We start from the raw sequence: 21,817 nt of genomic DNA on the forward strand, positions 1-21,817 counted from the left end.
CTCTAATACAGTGCTTCTCTTCTGCTTCTCCCTGAGTTTTAATCAATAATTCTGTTCATCTGCTGTCATAGTAACATCATCATCATTAATATATTCATTTCCCTGCAACTATTCCCAGAGTGCAGTACATTATTTATTCAACCACCAGTTGTAGATGTCGCTGGCTATGTCTAGCAATTATTATGCATCCCTAATTGCCCTTGAGAAGGTGGTGGAGAGCTGTCTTCCTAATTGGTGTGAGTCCTTTGAGGTAGGTACATCTACAGTGCAGTTAAGAAGTTCTTGGATTTTGACCTAGCAACAGTGAAGGAATGGCAATATACTTCTAAGAAACTATGTTGCATGGTTTGTGTGTGTGTTGTGGGAGTAGGCGGGTGATTCTTGCAGGTGGTTGAACTTACATCCATCTGCTGCCCTTGCCTATCTTGGTGGTATGGAACTTGCTGTTGAAGAAACTTTGCTGGGTTGTTACATTGCATCATGTAAATTGTTGTTGGAATTGTACTCATCAAGACAAATGGAGTGTATACCATCATCCTCCTGACTTGTGCCTTTAGATGGTAGACATGCTCTGGGGGTGTCAGGGGGTGAGTTACTCGCTGCAGGATTCCTAGCCTCTGACTTGCTGTTATAGGGACAGTACTTCTATGACATGGGGTCAGATAACTCAGTTGACTGGACAGCTGGTTTGAATCTGTGCTGTTGTCATCACTCTGCATCCAGTCAATTAAGTGATGACAACAGCACAGATTCCATTCCTGTAGTAGCTGAGGCCACCATTTAAAGGTCCTACCTTCTTGACCGCACCTCTCAGCTGAGGCATGGTGACGCTCAGATTTAACCACTGTCTGTGGTCCTTCTCTCTTCTCTTCCCCTCCCCTTGCTCTCTCCCTCTGTTTCTCTAATGAGACAGCAACACTCTGGGACTATGGTGACTTTGGGTCAATGTTGGGACTACAAGTAATCACATTATACATTAACGATCTGGTTGAAAGAACTGAAGGTGTTGTTGCTACGTTTGCAGATAGCACAAAGATAGATGGAGGGACAGGTAGTGTTGAGGAAGCAGAGAGACTGCAGAAGGACTTGGACAGACTAAGACAATGGGCAAATAAGTGGCAGATGGAATACAATGTGGGAAAGTGTGAGATTATGCATATTGGTGAGAAGAATAAAGGCATAGACTATTTTCTAAATGGGAAAAGGCTTTAAAAATCTGAGGCACAAAGGGACTTGGGAGTTCATGTTCAGGATTCTCGTAAGGTTAATATGCAGGTTAGGAAGGCAAGTGCAACATTAGCATTTGGTTCAAGAAGATTAGAGTACACGAGCAGAGATTGACTGCTGGTCCATACTCAAGGGAATTTAGAATGATGGGGGTGGGGAGCAGGACCTGGTTAAAAAAAAACTTACAGAATACTGAGAGGCCTCGATAGAGCAGACACAGAGAAGTTGTTTTCATGAATAGGAGAGACTAGGATCCAAGGTAACAGCCTTGGAGTGAAGGAACAACTCTTTAAAACTGAGATGAGGAGGAATTTCTTCACCCAGAGGGTGGTTAATCTGTGGAACTCGTTGCCATATAGGGCTGTGGAGGCCAAGTCATTGAGTCTATTTAAGAGAAAGATAAAGAGGTTCTTGATTGATAAGGGGATCAAGGGTTACAGGGAGAAGGCAGCTGAATGGGGTTAAGAAAGTGTATCACTTATGATCAAATGTATAGCATGATGGATTGAATGGCCCACTTTTGCTCCAATATCTCTGGACTGCTTCAGTACCTGAAGAATTATGAATAGTGCTGAGAATTCTGAAATCATTCTGACCTTTGTTACAATCCCAGCTAGTACCACTGGACAAATCAAATCCCAGAATGAATCTTGACCTGATAGATCATTTTTGTTTTGTATAGTTAGCTAAGATGGTATTCCTGATGAAGGACTTTTGCCCGAAACATCGATTGTACTGCTCCTCGGATGCTGCCTGAACTGCTGTGCTCTTCCAGCACTACTAATCCAGAAGATGGTATTGGTGGCTAGTTACAGAAGCATATTCATACAAAGCTGCAGATTTTCTTTAACAACAGCACAGATACTCATCACATAAGAGTAGAATAAAATAAATCACAAAAAAAGCTACCTAAATATATAAGATAGTTAGAATTACCTTAAAACACACAGCAGAACAAATTATCAACCTATTGCTTAACACTAGTTGTTGCAGAATCTCAATTGCAGCAAAATTATAACTCTATTTCAACACTTTGGATGGAATCTTACAGCAGTGCAAATGATGTGAGCTATGGTGGGAACTGTGGCAGAATTAAGTTGGAGATCCAGAGAGGCCTATCTTGATTTGAGAGTGACTTGCTGGACCTTTTCAGCAAGTTCCAGCTGTTGAGGCATGATTCTCATGTGGTAACAGTGAGTTGCCAAATATGGGGGTTATTGCTTGTTAATGACCTTAATAAGTGCAAACCTTACTTAATTAATATGCATCTTCACGTCCTACCACCTGCTAATGGAAATAGACTAATAAGTGAACCAGACTAATACATCCTTGACATGAAACCAGAGCAGGTACCTGGCTTCTTTAGCTTGCCAGTGGCTGTATGGAACTTCAATTCATGGGCAATAACCACATACATTCCTCCTCTGTAGTCATTAGCATCTGACATTTGCCACTCCCTCAAGATCCTTATGGCACCTCTCTGATCCACTTGCAGATGGCTTAGGAACGCTGACTTACTTACAAGGCACGCCAGCAGCTGGCATAGGAAGGTTACTGCAAGGACACTATGTACAAGGTCGTGTGTTAGTTGTGCAAGTGCTAAGACAGTAAATGAGCAGCCCTAAGCTGCAGCCTAGTCCTGCAAGCTGCCCTTCAGCCAAGATGAAACTTTTCTTCTCAACTGAAACTACATTGTAATCCTGTCTTTCTGTATGTCATAAAAGTACAACTTTCAAAACTCTATCAGTTAACTGCCCTGATAGCATGGCTAATCATCAATACCACCTTAGCTAACTATACAAAACATAAATGATCCATGAAGACAGGATTCATTCTGAGACTGGACTTGTCCAGTAATACTGATAGCCTGCAAACCATGTAGTTAATTAATGATGTTTGATCTTGTTGTTCAAAAATAGATTTCTGATTGCTTTTAAAAGGATTAGAACTAAGAACAAAAATCCATTCACCCTTTTTATAATTAGATTAGATTACTTACAGTGTGGAAACAGGCCCTTCAGCCCAACAAGTCCACACCGCCCCGCCGAAGCGTAACCCACCCATACCCCTATATCTACATCTAGATCTCCCCCTTACCTAACACTACAGGCAATTTAGCATGGCCAATTCACCTGACCTGCACATCTTTGTGACTGTGGGAAGAAACCGGAGTACCCGGAGGAAACCCACGCAGACACGGGGAGAACGTGCAAACTCCACACAGTCAGTCGCCTGAGGCGGGAATTGAACCCGGGTCTCTTGCGCTGTGAGGCAGCAGTGCTAACCACTGTACCACCGTGCCGCCCAATCTAGATTTCTAAATGATTGCGAGGAGAAGTAAGGGGGCAAACTGCAGAGGCATTGACAAAAATTTCCAGGTCTCTGTCTGAACACAAGATTAGTCCCTGGGAACTGAAGGATTGCAAATGTAACACCATTGTTGAAGAGAATGGGGCAAAGGTTAACCCAGGAAACTACAGATCTGTCAGCTTGACATCAATAGTGGGCAAACTGAAGGACATGGAATACAGGATAACGTATATATACACTTAGAGAATAAAATCAATAATACCGGTGCCACATGGAATGATGGTTAGCAAATTAGAAATGTTTGGGATTGATGGGTTCTTGGCAGCATGGATTGAAGTTAACTAAAAGGTAGGGAACAAAGGGTAGGTACATGTGCATTTCTTAGGCTGGAGATGATTTGAAGTTCATGTTCCCCAAGGATTGATATTAGGATCCATGTTTTTTTCAAATTCACATAAACAATTTAGAGATGGGTTTTGAGGGTAAAATCTCTAAGTTTTGAGATGACAGTAAGCTGGGGAGAGCTGTTAATTGTGTGGAATGACAGTTGTGGGGGGTGACTTCAAAGGAAAACTGACAAATTGGTCAAATAGACAGATATCTGGATGCATTTCAATGCAGAGAAATGTGAGGTAATGCTTTTGGTAGAAGAAACAATACAGGAGAGAAAATACAGACTCAATGGTACAACGTTAAGGGGAATACAGGAGCAGAGGGACCTTAGCATTCAAATGCAAAATTCCATGAAGGTGGCCAGGTAAATTGAAACAGTTGCTAAGAAGGCTTATGGGAATCATGGGTTTATAAATAGAGGCGTAGAGTCTCAACAAAGAACTGAAATGGGACAGCAAATCTGGCAATGACCTTGGCACTGGAAAACACAAATGTCCTGTCAGTCCTGCTGTTCTCCTTACCAACACCTGGGGTCTAGTGCCAAAATTGGGAGAGTTGTCTCACAGATAAGTCAAGCAACAGCCACAAAGTCATACTCACAGAATCATACCTTACAGACAATGTCTAAGACACCACTATCACCATTGCTTGATATGCCAGCAGAAGTGGCAGCTCAATGGTATGCTGTGTAGTGAATTTCTCTTGGAATCCTCAACATTGACTCAGGACTTCATAAAGTCTCATGGCTTCAGGTTAAACAAGTGCAAGGAAACTCCTGCTCATTACCCAGTACATCCTCCCTTGGCTGATGAATCAGTACTTCTCCATATTGAACAACACTTGGAGAAAGCACTGAGGATGACAAGGTGTAAAATATACTCTGGGGATTTGAATGTCCACCATCAAAAGTGGCTGGGCCACAGTAGGACTGATCAAACTGATTGGGTCCAAAAGGACATAGCTGCTAGACTGGGTCTGTGGCAGGTGGTGAGGGAACCAGTAAGTGGGAAAATATACTTGAAAAATATATCAATTTGCTGGTTGCAGATGCATCTGTCCATGACAGTATCAGTAAGACTGAGCACCACACAGTCCTTGTGGAGACAAAGTCCACCTTAAAATTAAGATTAACCTCCATGATTTGTGATGTGGCACTATTACCATGTTAAATGAGGCAGACTTCAAACAGATCGAACAACTCAAGATTGGGCATGCATGAGGTGCTGTGGGCCAGTAGCAGAATTGTACTCTAGCACAATCCACACGGTCCAGCATATGCCCTACTCAACCATTACCATCAAACGAGGGGATCATCTCTGGTTCAAGGGATAATGCCGGATGGCATGATAGAAGGAGCAGGCATACCTAAAAATGAGGTGTCAACTCAGTGAAACTACCAAACAGGACTACTTGTGTGCCAAACAGCATAATCACCAAGTTACAGACAGCTAAGCACACCCACAACCAATGGATCAGATCTAAGCTCTGCAGTCTTGCCATATCCAATCATAAATGATGGTTGTAAATTAAACAACTCACTGGAGGAGGAGGTTCCTCAAATATCCCCATCCTCATAATCGAAGAGGTTAGTATATAATTGCAAAAGGTAAGGCTAAGCATTCACAGCAATCTTCAGCCAGAAATATTAAATAGATGACCCATCTTGGCCTCCTCCAGTGGTCACAGTATCACAGATACCAGTCTTCAGCTAATTTGATTCAGTCCACATGATATCAAGAAATGGTTGGCGATACTGGGTATTGCAATGGCTATGGACCTTGACACCATTCAGGCAATAATACTGAATACTTGCACTCCGGAACTTGCCGCTCCCCTAGCCAAGCTGTTCTAGTACAGTTACAGCACTGGTATCTACCTAACAATATAGAAAATTGCTCAGTAATGTGCTGTATACAAAAAGGAGGATAAATCCAACCTGGCCAATTACAACCTTATCAGTCTTCTCTTGATTATCAGTAAAGCGATGGAAGGCATCATCAACAGTGCTATCAAGCAGGCCCTGCACAGAAATAATCCATTCAGTGATGCCCAGTATTGGTTCCAAAATGGACAAAAGAATTGTATTCCAGAGGTGAGGTGAGAGTGGCACCACTTGACATCAAGGCAGCATCTAATTGTTGAGGAGCCCGAGCAAAACTGGATTCAATGTGTTTCGGGGGCAAACCCTTCACTGGTTGGAATCACACCTGGCACATACGAAGATGGTCATGGTTGTTGGAAGTCAGTCATCTCAGCTCCAGGACATCTTTGCGAGATATCAACCATCTTCAGATGCTTCATCAATGACCTTCCCTCCATCATAAGGTCAGAAGTGGGGATGTTTGCCGAAGATTGCACAATGTTGAGCAGCATTGCAACTCCTCAGATACTGAAGCAGTCCATGTTCAAACGCAACAAGATCTGGACAGTATCCAGGCTTGGACTAACAAGTGTCAAGCAACATTCACGCCACACATATGCCAGGCTATGACTATCTCCAATAAAAGAGAACCTAGCACCACCCCTTGACATTCATTACCATCACAGAACCCCCCACTATCAACACCCTAAGGGTTACCATTGACAAGAAAATCAACTGGACTCGCCACATAAACACAGTAGCCACAAGAGCAGGCCAGAGGCTAGGAATACTGCATTGAGTAACTTATCTCCTGAATCCCCAAAGCCAGTCCACCATCTACAAGTCAGGAGTGTGATGGAATATTTTTCACTTGCCTGGATGGGTGCAGCTCCAACAACACTCAAGAAGCTTAACACCATTCAGGACAAAGCAGCCACCTGAATTGGTGTCAAATTCCCAAGAATCCACTCCCTCTACCACCAACACTCAATAGCAGCAGTATGTACTATCTACAGGATGCACTGCAGAAATTTTTCACACATCATTAGACATCACATTCCAGACCCATTACTACTTCCATCCCGAGGGATAAGGGAAGCGGATACATAGAAACACCACAACTTCCAAATTCTCTTCCAAGCCACTCACTAACCTGGCTTGGAAATATATTGCTGTTCCTTTCCTGTCACTGGGTCATAATTCTGGAATTCCCTCCCTAAGGGAATTTTGGGTCAACCAACAGTATGTGGACTGCAGTGGTTCAAAAAGGCAGCTCACCACTGCTTTCCCAAGGGCAACTAGGAATGGACAATAAATGCTTATAAACCAATGAAGCTCGTGCCTTGTAAGTGAATAAAAACAGTGCAAAAGCAAGGAATTGATGCTCAAGGATGTTAAAGCCCTGAAGAGAGAGCAAAGGAGATTTCTGGAATGATGGCAGGAGTTAAGGATTGTAGATTTGATAAATTGGGCTCATTCTCCTTGAAGCAGAGATTAAGAGGTGACCTCATTGAGGTATTCAAAATTATAACAATTTGACAGGTTAAGGAGGCCATTCTGTTTCTCCTAATTGGTATATCATTAATTACGGGTCACAATTTCAAGATTGCCAGCAAGAGAGTTAGAAGAGAAATCTCTTCACACAGAGAGTTGTTAGGATTTGGAACGTGCTACCTGGGAGATTGGTGGAGGCAGTTGCTTGCAAGGTTTCAAAAGAGAGCTGGAGAAATTTGAAAGCAATGAATTTAGAGGGCTACAGAGGTAGGACTGGAGAATTTGGATTAGCTGGTACTCTTTCAGGAGCCAGTACAGACCATGTGGGTTGAATGGCCTCCTTCTGTAATGTAACATTCTATAATTCTATCTTATTGAAGTGCAAAGCAGACTAGAAGAATCATATGACATACTCCTGCTCCTATGTTCCTATGTGTCAAGACACTGATCTGTGCTATGTATGTTTTAATAGCTTTATTTAGTTTACTGCAAAGAGTCCCTGTCTCATTGCATTAAAAGCAACCTTATGTATATGTAGAACCATAGTAACACTTATTTCTCATTTTCAAACATTATGTTGAACTTGATCATGATCACCATTCGGTAAATACTCAGGCAATAATCTCTTTGTAGCACAGAACTTGAATAATCCTGAAAGAAAAGGCACATTGTCAAAGCTTATCATCTTTCACTCCTCAGGACTCAGTCGTAAGAATACCAAATCTCAAAGGGAATGTCAATTTAAATTGCAAAAGAAGAGTATGCTGATCGAGTGTCAAGCCGACTTTGATTTGTAAAGGCATTATATTGTCTCAGTTGCATACTGCACAATAACTATCATACACATGAAACATGTCCACACTTTGAACTTACTTAACCAGAAGCAGATTAACTGCACAATTAATGATGTTACCAAACACATAGTAAATCTCTTTGATCAAGTGAGGTGTATGCTCAGTTGCATGGTTCCAATTTTGCTGTGCTTTTATCATAGAATTATAGAATCCCTACAGTGTGGAAACAGGCCATTCAGCCCAACAAGTCCATACTGACCCTTCAAAGAGCAATCCACCCAGACCCATTGCCCTTTGCTATTACTCTACATTTACTCCTGACTAATGCACCTAACTATAAATACCTGAACACTATGGGCAATTTAGCATGGCCAATTCACCTAATCTGCACATCTTTGAATGCAGGAAGTGAGGAAACCCACGCAAACACACGGAGAGTGTGCAAACTCTACACACACACTTTTAAATGATATGATGTGACAAATCTGGGGGAATTAATTTATCAGTAAGCATCTTTAGATTTGTATGGAAGACCACAGTCTTATTTGATATTATGCACAAATATTCAAGCTCATTTTGAGATTTACCGTCTTTGCAATTTGCTTAATTAGGCACCTTTGCTGGGTTTTTGAGTAAAATGTGTAAAATTATGCAAGTACATTTTTTGTGGAACAGAGCATTTGGTGACAAGAAGATAAATCTGTAAAGACCTCTGTACACCGCTGCAATATAATTCTATAGCCATATAGCCTTTTAATATCCAGTAAAATACTGTACAAGCTGCTAAGAAATATTAGTGCTGCTTTGTGATAAGGCATCATAAACATAAAGCCAGTGCATAGATGAAAGTCAGCAATCTTAAGTGAACTCAGTTCCACATTTGTAAATTTTAAACAATAAAATATTTTGGCTGTAGTCTGTCTGTTTAGCAGTCATTTGTTATCTGTAATTCTAGAGTCAACTGTCTCAAGGAAAATGATTGGCGTTCAACATTTGCAGTACTTGAACAACAGAAATTCAATTTAAAAATTTGGGGAGGAAATAAATTGACGTATGTTAACATTGAGAACAACTTAACAAATTCAAAAAGATAGTAATAAGCAAGCAGAATGGGTATGTAAATTTGAATAAATTTGAATAAAGTGATATATTTTAGAAGGATGAATAAGGAGGTAACCTATTCCTTGGGGTCCAAATGTTGGAACACATGGACCTGGGATATATAGTGACAAATCGTTGAAACTAATAATGTTGGCTAATAAGGTCATGAAATGCAAATAAAACTCTGGAGAGAGTTTTGAGAGAAACAAAACTGCAAAGCAGAAATGTTAAATTAGGCTTGATTATACAGGAGTTTGGTTAGATCACACATAGAAACCTGCTCTCTGTTCTGGACTCCATTTTACAAACCCTATATGGGGGCACTGGAGAAAGTCCGAGGATGATTTCCAAGGCTGATACCAGACTGAGAGCATATGAACTGAACAAACTCAGTGAACAAAATGGTGGCAGCAGAGTGGGCAGTATCTGGAGTCTTGAACCCAAGTCTCATCTAATCTGTCAGCTTTTCATTTTTTTCTTTTTTTTTAGCTTTTCAGTGGTTTTTTTTCCTTACCTCCTGGAGAGAACTCAGTCATGGAGGCAGCGACAGTAACAACAAAGTGTGACAGTGGCTGAGTCCAACAAGAACATGGATGCCAGTCAGCAGCAAAGCCTGGTGAGCCCAGGTGGGACTTGGCCCAGCATGGGTGAAAGCGTGCCCAGAGTGGGGGAGAACGAGTCATGGTGGGGAAAGCCCAGCATAGAGCGTCTGCAGGCCAATGGCTTAAGAAAGAATTGTAATGCTAAACTTTATTTCTTTATTTTTCTATTTTGTTCCTAGGAACCTTTTTATCTAAGATGGTGCCAGGAATGGGAACATTGTACACTTTCCACTGTACTCCTATACCCCTGTACACAAGTACATGTGACAATAAAATCTAAACCTAAAAAAGCTGGGATTTCTTCCTCTAGAAGAAACGAGGCTAAGAGATGACTGGTCTTTAAAATGATGAAGGGTTTGGTATTGTAATGGAATCCAAAGCCAGTCATAAGACAGGTATTGACAAATTCAATAAGCCAACAAACAAAATGCCTTTATCCAGTGTGTAGTTAGAGTATGGAGTTTGCCCACCAGATGGAGCAATTGAACCAAAATTGAGTAGCATTTAAGGGCAAGCCAGACAAATAATGCATTCTACAGTGTTCCAATGAAGCACACATAATTCAAGAAATAACACTTCATCCCTAGATTAGATACTTTACTGCCACTAGGAGAAAGTGAGGACTGCAGATGCTGGAGATCAGAGTCGAGAGTGTAGTGCTGGAAAAACACAGCAGGTAAGGCAGCATCCAAAGAGCAGGGGAATCAACGTTTCGGCCATAAACCCTTCATCAGGAATGGAGGGCTTATGCCTGAAACGAGAATGCTTTAGCTCCTCAGATGCTTCCTGACCCACTGTGCTTTTCCAGCACTACACTCTCGACTTTACAGCCACCATTCCAGGGAGAGGTGCTTTCCTGACTCAGTATCCAGTTCCTTGGACTGAATTTTGTAGGAGTTTTGCTTGAATGCTTGTGGAGATTTAAGGTGGCTTCAAAATGTGAAACCCAAAGATGAGGCGGGAGCACTCCTAATGGAATTTCTCTCGCACTCTTATATGCCTCAGACGCACTGACCAGATGTTACTGCAGACTAGGAGTATGGACATGACAATTATATGTACATGTGGTCTCCCATTGTCCTGTGGAGATCTCTGTTGTCAATGATTTAGTGCTATAGTTTTAATAGGCTGAGCTGGCACTGAACTGATCTGGTGTTGAATCTCCTGGTCAATGGTGGCCTTTTGAGAGCGATATGGCTGTCAAGGTGTCAGAAGTGCTTGATATATTCTCTCCTTTAATATATATGCATGGTCGAATATTTAGCATACAAAATATAGGTCAATATGAGTTTTGTTTTGGCAACCTTTAAGACCATGTTGAATCTATTGCATGCAGAATTGAGTATATTTGAGTATAGCTTGAAAATTGGTGCAGAGTGGAAAATGGCAAATAATATGTCTAAAGTATTAGGTATTAGGTTTAAATTTAGTTTTAGTTTTAGAGTATATTTGAGTAGTTTGCAAAACTACTAGGGAGCTAGAGTCTAGAACAAGGGAGAACTGTCTTAGGTTAAAGAGTTAGCCATTTAGCACTGAAATGAAGAGAAACCTTTTTCATTCAAAGGGCTGTGAATCTCTGATATAGTTTACATCAAGAAAGGGAGAACTTCAACTGATGAACTTAGTCAAGACTGAGATTAATATATTTTTGGGCACTACCAAGAGACATGGAAACAAAGCAGAAAAGCAGAGTTAATGTAAAAGTTCAGGTATTGAGTGGCTAAACAGGCTAAAGTCCATTTCTATGCAGACTTTTGGAACATAACTAGTTTTCCTACCTTTGGTTACCCCTGTTAGAGGAATCTAACAGGGGTTAGAGTGTCGGAGCTGCTTCCTCAGTTGGTATCAGACTCAGGTCAGAGTCATTTCAGGCTGCACTGATAATCAGGTTATTGAGACTTCGTCTGGTCCAAATCTTGCTCTCACACTTTTGGCTGTCACAGCTTCAGTGATACTAACAATTTCTGTACACCCTGCAAAATGTCTCGTAATGTATCCTACAAGAATTGGATGTCATGCTCCAGCAAATTTTGCCAAATAGGCTAATACTTTCTTTTACTTCAGGGCTTTTTAGTGTTGTCTTCTTCTTGGGTTAAGATTTGTTTCTGTCAGACAGAGGTCATTGCTCTCCTTGACTGTCAAAATACCACCCATAAGTGTCTACGTGAAGTTAACATGCAATAAACTGTTAGTTTTCCTCTGGATTGGTGTCTCCTAAAAGCAGAATCTGACTGCATTCAATCTGTGAAAGAATTGGGCATAATGGACGTGCACTTAAATCAATATTTTGCAAACAGTTCTTCTGGAAAAACTATATGTTTTGTAAATGTATATGTTAGATCTGTTCCACAAAATGTGTATATATTGTTATTTGAATGGGCTATTTTAGATAAATCACTGGAAATATTTGGCACTGTATGAATAAATCCTTCACAGTTTTAGACCTTTACTTCAAAAGATTTGTTGTACATTTGTACTGACTTTAATGTCACGTTACTGTTAGTTTGTACAGTACTTACATTATAAAACAGATTTTGGGGAATTTGACATTTTTACAGCTTTACCACTGATGGGCAACATATTTCTTGCTATTTCTGGAAAACCATCTCAAATGAATCTTGGATTTTTTTTGCTAATTATTGTAACTGTCTTTTAACCAGAAACCAGTATAAATTAACAACAACTTATTCAATGAACTAATCTGTTGACTGCAATAAAAGTTTTAATTTTAGAAGTTGTTTTTCAGCTATGAAAGCACGAAAAAATGTAATGGATAAACAGACTACATCACCACAAGGGGCTTATGTAGTTTGAGCTTATAAAAGACAAACATCTGATTCTTCACTTGTTGTGATCAACTCTGTGTTTGAAGTAACAAAATAAAATAGTCTAGACAAAACTGATAGAGACCAGTTCAGGTAAAGTACCACTCTGCATTCTATGAAAAAAACCATGAGAGATTAGCTTGCCCAGTGGGGGTAGAAATTGATGATGTCAGATAACGTTCAAAGGATTTGCCCAGCTCCAAGTGATGAAAAGGAACTTTGGGAAAGGGACAGAGCCCACTGTTTCTTTCACACCCCTTTTATTCCCTTTGATTTCAATCCACAAAACTTGCGCAGTTTTGAGTGTTGCCACGAGGTACAGCTTGATAATAGAAGCTCAGAATGCTGCCACAATGGCTGTGATTGCCAGCAATGAAAGGGATTTACAGAGTCACAACAATCTAACAATCTTCTAAACATTGCTAGGATTGCTGAGGTGATGTCCCAGGATGATGATATTCTTCCTAACATCACCACCATTTTGCCAAAGACTCAGTGTCCTGCAACAATCTGTAAGGATGAGTCAATGATTCACTGTAATTATGAATGACCTGGATATCCGACTTTCAATTCCATAATCTCTGTTTGCTGATTGCAAAGATAGATGGGATTCTAAAAATAAATTGTAAAGTGTTATTAATAGATTAAGTAAATAGATGGAACTGTCTTATAATAAAAAAACTAGAAATAATGGTGGTCCAAAGAGATCAAAATGACAGCTAATTAAAATGTAATGAGCAGGTACAGAAAATAATCAAGAAAACTATTGGTAGATGTTGCAGAGAATATCATTTTATAGATATAAAGCTTCATGTCTAGATGACCTGTTACAATGAGACAGCAGTCATACTACAGAGATACAAAATCCTGGTCAGGGGAGGTTGTGGTTTCGTAACCCAGAGGCTCAGGTTTAATGTTCCAGGTTTTGAGAATACAGCAGAATTCAAATATTTGTTACAATATAGCTTGCTAGACCATAACCATTCAAAGAATACGAAGATGAGGAAGAACCAAGGTAGGAAAATGAGTACCAGGACTCTCGGATTAAATTGAATCACTGAAGAAAATCTTAGTTATACAGCTGTACACAAAACAAACACAAGCAATATTGACCACATATGTAGTTCAAACAATTAAGGTAATGATTTGGAGTGCTATAAACTTCAACATTAAACTTAGTCCCACCGACTTCATCCAGCTTCATCTTCTTAACAATAGCTTTTACTCTGATTACATTTTAAACTCATACTCTGGAAGGTCCTTTTCATTCTGAGTTTGGCTGCACCGATCACAGCTCAGATCAATGCTATAATCCTACCAGTACAAACTCCAGGTCCATGTGAAAGCATTATTGATAGTCACATGTCACAACTCACCATAGGATCAAGGGATGGAAATGAAACCTTCAGTCAAACTCGTCCAGGCCGACCAAGTTTCTTAAACTAAAATAGTCCCATTTGCCAGTGTTTGGTCCATATCTCTCTAAGCCTTTCCTATTCGTGTACTTTACCAAATGGCTTTTAAATGTTGTAATTGTACTTGTGCCTACCACTCCCTCTGGCAGCTCATTCCATACATGCACCACCTCCTGTGTGAAACAGTTGCCCCTCAGGTCTCTTTTACTTCTTTCTCCTCTCATCTTAAACCTATGCCCTTGAGTTTGAACTCACTAACCCTAGGGAAAAGACCTTTGCCATTCACCTTATCTAAGAACCTCATGATTTTATAAGCCTCGATAAAGTCACCCCTCAGCCTCCTATGCCCCAGTGAGGCCTCTCCAGCCTCTCCTTATAACTCAGACCCTCCACTCCTGATAACATCCTGACAAATCTTTTCTAAAGCCTTGGTGACTATTCCATAGCTGGCCCTCTCTCTTTGTAACTAATTAGCCCCGTCCAATTCTTTACAATTCCTTATTTCTCTCCATACAGAACTGAATTCTTTGATTAAATACTGCCAACTGAATGATTGCTGCCTCTAGCTTTCATCTCACTTGCTTCTCAGATATTTAAGCCTTCTCTGTATACAAATAAACAGGTGTGATGATTCAAAGTGAAACCAAGCAATCTTCAATTCATCTTGAAACCAAAGCTCTACAGTTTTAACCCTTAATACAACCCATAATTGAGCCATTTATAACACAAGATAACGGACTGGTGATATAAGATGAAATCCCAACCTGGCTGCTGATGCCGTGCCTGCTAATGAATGTCAATGAAGTCACAAATTATTGACAATATGGGGTCCTCTCCTGCCTGGATCTGAGCAGGTGCCTGATCTTTAGCAGTCCTCTGAGTGCCAGCAAGTTAGGATGCTTCTTCCATGACCAGCTGTGGAGACATGGCAGTGAAGGGCTCACCAGTCGTTTTGCCCGACTCTAAACTAACAAAGGAATATATTGAGATGACAGTATCTGAGCAGCTGGAGATGCAGGATGCAGCCTTGCTAGTCCTTTCCCTGTGGGATCTCTGCTCATTCTCAGAGATGGAGGAAAGGATGTCTGGCGGTACGTCCCTCTTGACCGTGGAGACATTGCAATGCCATTGTTATATGCAGAAACCAAAAGAGAAAGGGGGTTGTGACCAAGAGGTGGAAGCTTGGGCATGTTAAGAATACATTGACAGTGACAGTACAACAATGGCCAATGTTTCTTGGTTGTCAGGACATGGAGGTTTTTGCAGTTCCACAAAATCATTCCCAGTCCCTGCCAGTGAGAGCCGAGATCCTCTCTTCATAGAGAGTAAGGATCTAAATGTCAGGCACTCCACCATCTTGTGCTGACCCTTTCAATGCAATTATGGGGTGTTTACTTCTGAAATGAGAAAAAAGGAAGGATTTGGTGAGATGAAAGTGTGTGGCAGAGCTGCTAGTACTGATGCAAGCTATGGAAAAGGAGTGAGGTGTTCACAGTAACCAAGCAGGCAGATCAGAAGCTACATAGTGTTATTAATGTGGGGAGTTGTGTCTGGGTAAAAGTGAATGAGAAAAGTTGCGTGCTGTAGTGAGAGTGGTAGTGCATGAGTCTTACTGGGAAGTGGGTGCAGTAGTGGAGACAGAATGAGCACAATGTTGCAGAGGGAAGATGGAGGCACTTACCTTGACAGAGCAGATGAGGTCACTTACCTTCATCCGACACAGTTGAGTCTTTCTCCAGATGGTTGAGAACCCACTGACCTTGTGGCAACCTTGACACAGGTTGGCATGTTCTGATGTCATGGACTCCTCTGGCAGGAGTGGGGGAAGACGATGGCTTTCCTCTGCTTCACTCCATCCACTAGGACCTTCAGGGTCCTGTCTGCAAAGTGAGGCATCAATTTCTATTCGTCAACCACATCTGGGGCAAATGTCATGGAACACGCAGGGAAGCTGTACCTGAAAGTGCTTGACCACATGTGCAATGGTCCTCTAAAGGTGGCACCAACACCAGGAATGCCAGGAGACCTGGCAGTGATGTGTATCATTGCCTATATCAGGTGGGAGAATTGAGCTAGTATCAGATCAGCAGGGCAACATAGGGGCATGGTATATTTAATGAGGCCACTTTGCCTCAATAGCTCTAGACACCCATCAGATTTCACAAAGAAAAACTCTTCATGACATGCAAGAATGATACTTAGCCAATTTCTGGCAAGATTTTGCCCATTTTCTTTAACACTGAAGGGGAACAGTGTTATTCAGGGAAATATCTGTGCAGTTCGAAACACAATGGTTTGCTGTCAATGTGGAATCTGAATTACATGCATATACTCGCAGTATCACAACCATCAAGGAAACACATGATATTTGTCAACAGTTTTGTCTTGACATTTAGTCCTTTATGACTGTCAATCAATTAATACCATGCGATGGGTCCACCCTTTGATTGGTCAGTTCTCATTTAGGTTTAGTGGGAAGAACTGTGTAGTGAATACATGATCTTTGCAGAGAGAGAGAGAGAGAGAGTTTATTAAGTTGGGTTTCCTCATCGAGCAATTCAGTTGATGCTTGACTAGCCGGGCTGCCTTTTGAAGATATTTCAAAAGAAGAACAAGACAACAGATCCAAAACAAAATAATTTTAATCTTTAAGAAAGTGAACTTCAAGATGCCACTTTGGAATTTTTGTTAATTTGCAGAGAGAGAAAATAAGAATCAATGGAAGCAACATGCAACAGAAGCTTGTGGTCAACATATCAGAAAAATATGGTCACTTTCTGCAAAGCAGCTGATGAACACCACCCAGAGAGGCACCCAGCTTTCAAGCATGGGTAATTTTTTTGATACCTGTCATTTTAATTAAGATACAGTTTTAACTCTGAGAACTTAATAACTTTTCCTGCACTGTGCGCAAAACTTTCTGTTCCAGTGATTTTCGCTCTCAGTGGAAAAGTGATTACTGAAAATCCCTTAACAATCTTGTTTTCAAGTTACTACAACTATTTTCACATTGTATTTCTTGGGGGAATTTCCTGCTTGAATGATGAACAACTCAAGTTTAACTCCTCTCGGAACCTTGCCAAAGGATATTTCATCTCACTGGATACCAAAAGATTCCAACAGTTCTCACAATGCGTCCATTTCACAGTGTGAACAAGTCAATATTCCAGAAGAGATTTTCTTAACACTTGGTATTGTCAGTTTGGTGGAAAATATTCTGGTTATCATAGCAATTGTTAAAAATCAAAATTTGCATTCTCCAATGTATTATTTTATTTGTTGTCTGGCAGTGGCAGATATGTTGGTCAGTTTGAGCAATGTGATAGAAACAATTGTTCTTATTTTAATGGAGAGGGAGATTTTGATAGTGCGGAATGATATCCTTAGAGAAATAGACAATCTAATAGATATGATGATCTGTAGCTCAATGGTATCGTCACTATCCTTCCTGGGTGCCATCGCTGCTGACAGGTACATCACTATATTTTATGCCTTACGATATCACACCATTATGACAACTCGACGTGCTGTGATCATCATTGTTACAATCTGGTTGGTCAGCAGCATCTCAAGCATCTTGTTCATCATATACTCACACAGTAGTGCAGTTATCATCTGCCTCATTTCCTTCTTCTTTGCCATGTTGATTATCATGGGTGCCTTGTATCTTCATATGTTCACTCTCGCTCGAATCCACGCCAAGAAGATCATGACCCAACACAAGAAACGAACTGCTCATCAGGCCACAAACATGAAAGGAGCCATTACACTGACAATACTGCTGGGACTTTTCCTCATTTGCTGGAGTCCTTTTTTTCTTCACCTTCTCCTCATTATCATCTGCCCCAAAAATCCCTATTGTTTATGTTTCACCTCTCACTTTAAGATGTTCTTGATACTCATCATTTGTAATTCAGTCATTGACCCTATTATCTATGCCTTCAGAAGCCAGGAGCTACGCAAAACCTTAAAGGAATTTATTTCCTGTTCCTGGTAGCTATTCCACGTTTGTGGATACAGTTTCAGACAAAAATGTTGTATTCCAAAAATGTATTATCAACCTTATATATAATGATATATATGACCAGGAGGCCTCCTCCTGATTTTCTATATCTAATATGAAAGTCTGTTCTAGAATTGTTAATTTAATGCAATGATATATTCCCTTATTCTCAAATTCAAGCATACCTTTGATGATCAGAAACTTCCTATGGGTGCAAAGAAACCCCAACAATTTAAATTTTGCTTGCTCAGGTTAAGGAAATATTATTTTTGTATCCTGCTGCTTGCCTTCCCCCGTGTCTTTTGGTTGTGACTAACTGTAGCAGGAAAGAGTATATCTTCAGGATATAATTATAAGATTTCCTATTGACCATGCATCCCACAAATTGAATAATAAAACATACTTGCAATTTATCAGAGAAAATTATTATCAAAGTAGGAATTGTGTTTGCTACTTTTTTTCCTAACAAAATTCATAAACTATTCTTGGAGTATCTTTGAGAATTATAGTAGCAACAAAATAAATCAAAATAAGGTTACAATTTGGCAACTTATTTCATGAGCTGCCCTGTAAATTGAGGATAGTGGCTTTGAATTATGTGAATTTCACAAGTTATATAATTAATCAGTAGAAATTTTAGAAAACATTTTGCAATGACATACAAAGAATATTTTTATTCAAAAGCTGAAACAGTCATTTAAATATTCCAAGCAGTAAATGTATGTATTTGTTATAGCACTAATTGTTTTTTATTATTTATTTTGATTCTGAGTGTTGCTGGCAAGGTTGTGTCTGTTGTCTGTCCCTAATTACCCTTGAGAAGGTGTTGGTGAGCTGCCTTCCAGAACTGCTGCAGTCCTTGTGGCGTTGGTACATCCACAGTTTAGTTAGGAAAAAAGTTCTAGGTTTTTTTCATTGAAGAAATTGCAATTGTTTTTATTTACTTGTAGGACATTGATGTCACTGGCCGGGCCAGCATTTATTTCCCATCCCTTATGCCCTTCAGAAGGTGGTGATGAGCTGCCTTCTTGAACAATTACAGTCCACAATGCCGCTAGGGAGGGAATTCAATCCAACAACACTGAAGGAAGGGCGGTATATTTCTAAGTCAGGATGATGTTGCAGCTAAGAGAACGTGTAGGTGGTGATGTTCAAATCTGCCTGCTGCTCTTGTCCTTCTGGGTGACATTGTCAGGTTTGAAAGGTGTTGCTGCAGGAGATAATTGATAAGTTGCTGCAATGATGCTGTAGATGGTGCCACAAACGATAGTGGGAGACAAAATAAATGCTTAAAATTGTGAGTGGGCTACCTATCAAGCAGAATGCATTGTCTTGAGTTTCTTAAGTGTTGAATTGCATTTTTCCAGGAAATTTAAGAGTATTCTATCTCACTCCTGACTTGTTCATTGAAGTTGGTGGACGGACATTAGTGAGTCAGGAAGTGAGTTACTCATTTAAAAATGTGCAACCCCACATTTGGTCTTGCCACCATGATATTATTTGAGTGGTGTTATTACATTTCTAGTTATTAGTATCTACCACATTATTAATAAGGGGGGATTCAGTCATTGTGATTCCAAAGAATTACAGAAGGGGGTAGTTTGATCTTGTTGGAGATAGTCACTGCCCATCAATTATGTGGCATAAATGATGTTTCCACTTAGCAGTCTAAACCCAAATGGTATTCAGGTCTTGTTGTATGTGTCCATATTTCCGTATCCAAGGAGTCTCGAACGCATGCTATTGGCAGCGAACATCCTCATAGCAATGTAATGATACATATCAAATTCAGTGCTTTCAAAGTTATTTCTCTCTTGTCTCCTTGGCCAGAAAGCAGTGACATCTTATTCTACCCCACTACCATACCCAAGGTCTTTCTTTATACCTGTAGGTTGTACACATTGCATACACAGTGAATTGGTGGTGAGTGAGGTAGATAATGGGTCTCGTTGGAAAGATGGTAATCCTGGAGTTAGTCCTACTATGATGTGGACAGATGACAGGTAGTAACAAAGTTAAAATGCATAATTTCATTGTTATTAGAACCTAGAAGTCAATGGACAAAATATTTCAAAGTGATTACTTTGTTTCAAATTGAAAAATTTGAGGTAAAAGATGTTTGCATAGCCCTTGGGTCATAATTTTAACATTTTAAATTTTCCAACTACTTCAAAAACCACTTAAGAATCATAGAATATGTGGAAACAGGCCATTCAGTCAATCGAGTCCACCCCAACCTCCGAAAAGCATTGCATCCAGACCACCCTATCACAGTAATCCTGCATCTCCCATGGCTAATCCACCTAGCCAGCACATCCCCAGACACCATGGGCAATTTAGCACAGCCAATCCAACTAGCCTGCAAACCTTTGGACTGTGGGAAGAAACAAGAACACCTGGAAGAAGCCCATTTAGACACAGTGAAAATGTGCAAACTCAAAATGGACAGTGCCTGAATAAATTGCACTTTATTGTCATTCAATTCAGTCTGTTCCTGTGTCGAAGAATATAAATTTGGATGATGTGTTGATTTTTGGTGGTGAAGCATATAGCAGATCAAAAAGACATGGTTTAAAATCAGAACTGAAAACAGAAATATCACATGTATTTTGGTGAAATGCTTAAAACAAAAATAACAATGTGAATGTGTAAATGACGGCATATTCCTCTTATAACTAGCTTATGATTCTTCCAGCTAAGTTATTATTTGATGGAAAATAAGATAATCTTTAAAATATCATACAAGCCAGATCTTGCTTTTTCAAATATCTGCAAATGTATACTAAGAGAAAAATTTGCTATTGCACCATTTGTATATTGTTGTACAAATTCATTTTGAAAATTTGGATAAAAATAGCCATTTGAATTGATTAGAATTTCTTAATTATTACATTAATCTAAAATGTTATCAAACATTTTCTCCTTCTCTGTGTGTTGTATGTTAGTATATATTAAATATTATTATGCTTATGTGATTCTTTAAAACTGATCATCTTGTTGCAACTATACATGTTTTTAGATTAGATTCCCTACAGTATAGAAACAGACGCTATAGAAATCGTGTCTCATTAACTTGATCCCTGGAGCGACGGAGGCTGAGGGGTGACCTTATAGAAGTTTGTAAAATCATGAGGGGCATGGATAGGATAAATCGACAAAGTCTTTTCCCTGGGGTGGGGGAGTCCAGAACTAGTGGGCATAGGTTTAGAGTGAGAGGGGAAAGATATAAAGAAACCTAAGGAGCAACTTTTTCACGCAGAGGGTGGTACGTGTATGGAATGAGTTGCCAGATGAAGTGGTGGAGGCTAGTACAATTACAACATTTAAAAGTCATCTGGATGAGTATATGAATAGGAATAGGAGGGATATAGGCCGGGTGCTGGCAAGTGGTACTAGATTAGGTTGGGGTATCTGATCAGCATGGACAAGTTGGACTTAAGGGTCTGTTTCCATTCTGTACATCTCTATGACTCTATGACTCTAAGTGACAAAGAAGATTGAGGAAGGTAGAGAGGTGGACGTTGTCTGTACAGACTTCAGTAAGGCATTCAACAAAGTTCTTCATATTATACTCATGAGCAAGGTTAGATTACATGGAATATTGGGAGAGCAATCCATCTGAACTAACATTGGCTCGAAGATAGGAGACAGAGGGTAGCGGTGAAGGGTTGCTTTTTTTGACTGGAGGACCGTGACCAGCAGTGTGCCACAAGGATTGATGTTGGGCCCACTGAGTTTTGTCATTTATATAAATAATTTGGATATGAATCAGGAGGTTTTGTTTGTAAGTTT

The 21,817-nt window shown here is 40.1% G+C and overlaps 1 protein-coding gene across 1 annotated transcript; it reads left to right on the forward strand.

Moving 5' to 3' along the window:
• Positions 1-17,065: 17,065 nt before the first annotated feature.
• mc1r (melanocortin 1 receptor) lies at positions 17,066-18,019 on the forward strand. Its single transcript, XM_072547811.1, has one exon. The coding sequence runs from the start codon at positions 17,066-17,068 to the stop codon at positions 18,017-18,019; it is 954 nt and encodes a 317-aa protein (XP_072403912.1).
• The last annotated feature ends 3,798 nt before the right edge of the window (positions 18,020-21,817 follow it).

The sequence above is a fragment of the Chiloscyllium punctatum genome, chromosome 26 (genome assembly GCF_047496795.1).
Source record: "Chiloscyllium punctatum isolate Juve2018m chromosome 26, sChiPun1.3, whole genome shotgun sequence".
Classification (NCBI taxonomy): domain Eukaryota; kingdom Metazoa; phylum Chordata; class Chondrichthyes; order Orectolobiformes; family Hemiscylliidae; genus Chiloscyllium; species Chiloscyllium punctatum.

What these genes read in the sequence shown, in the direction of transcription:
- mc1r (XM_072547811.1), top strand. Translation starts at nt 17,066, where the DNA reads ATGAACAACTCAAGTTTAACTCCTCTCGGAACCTTGCCAAAGGATATT.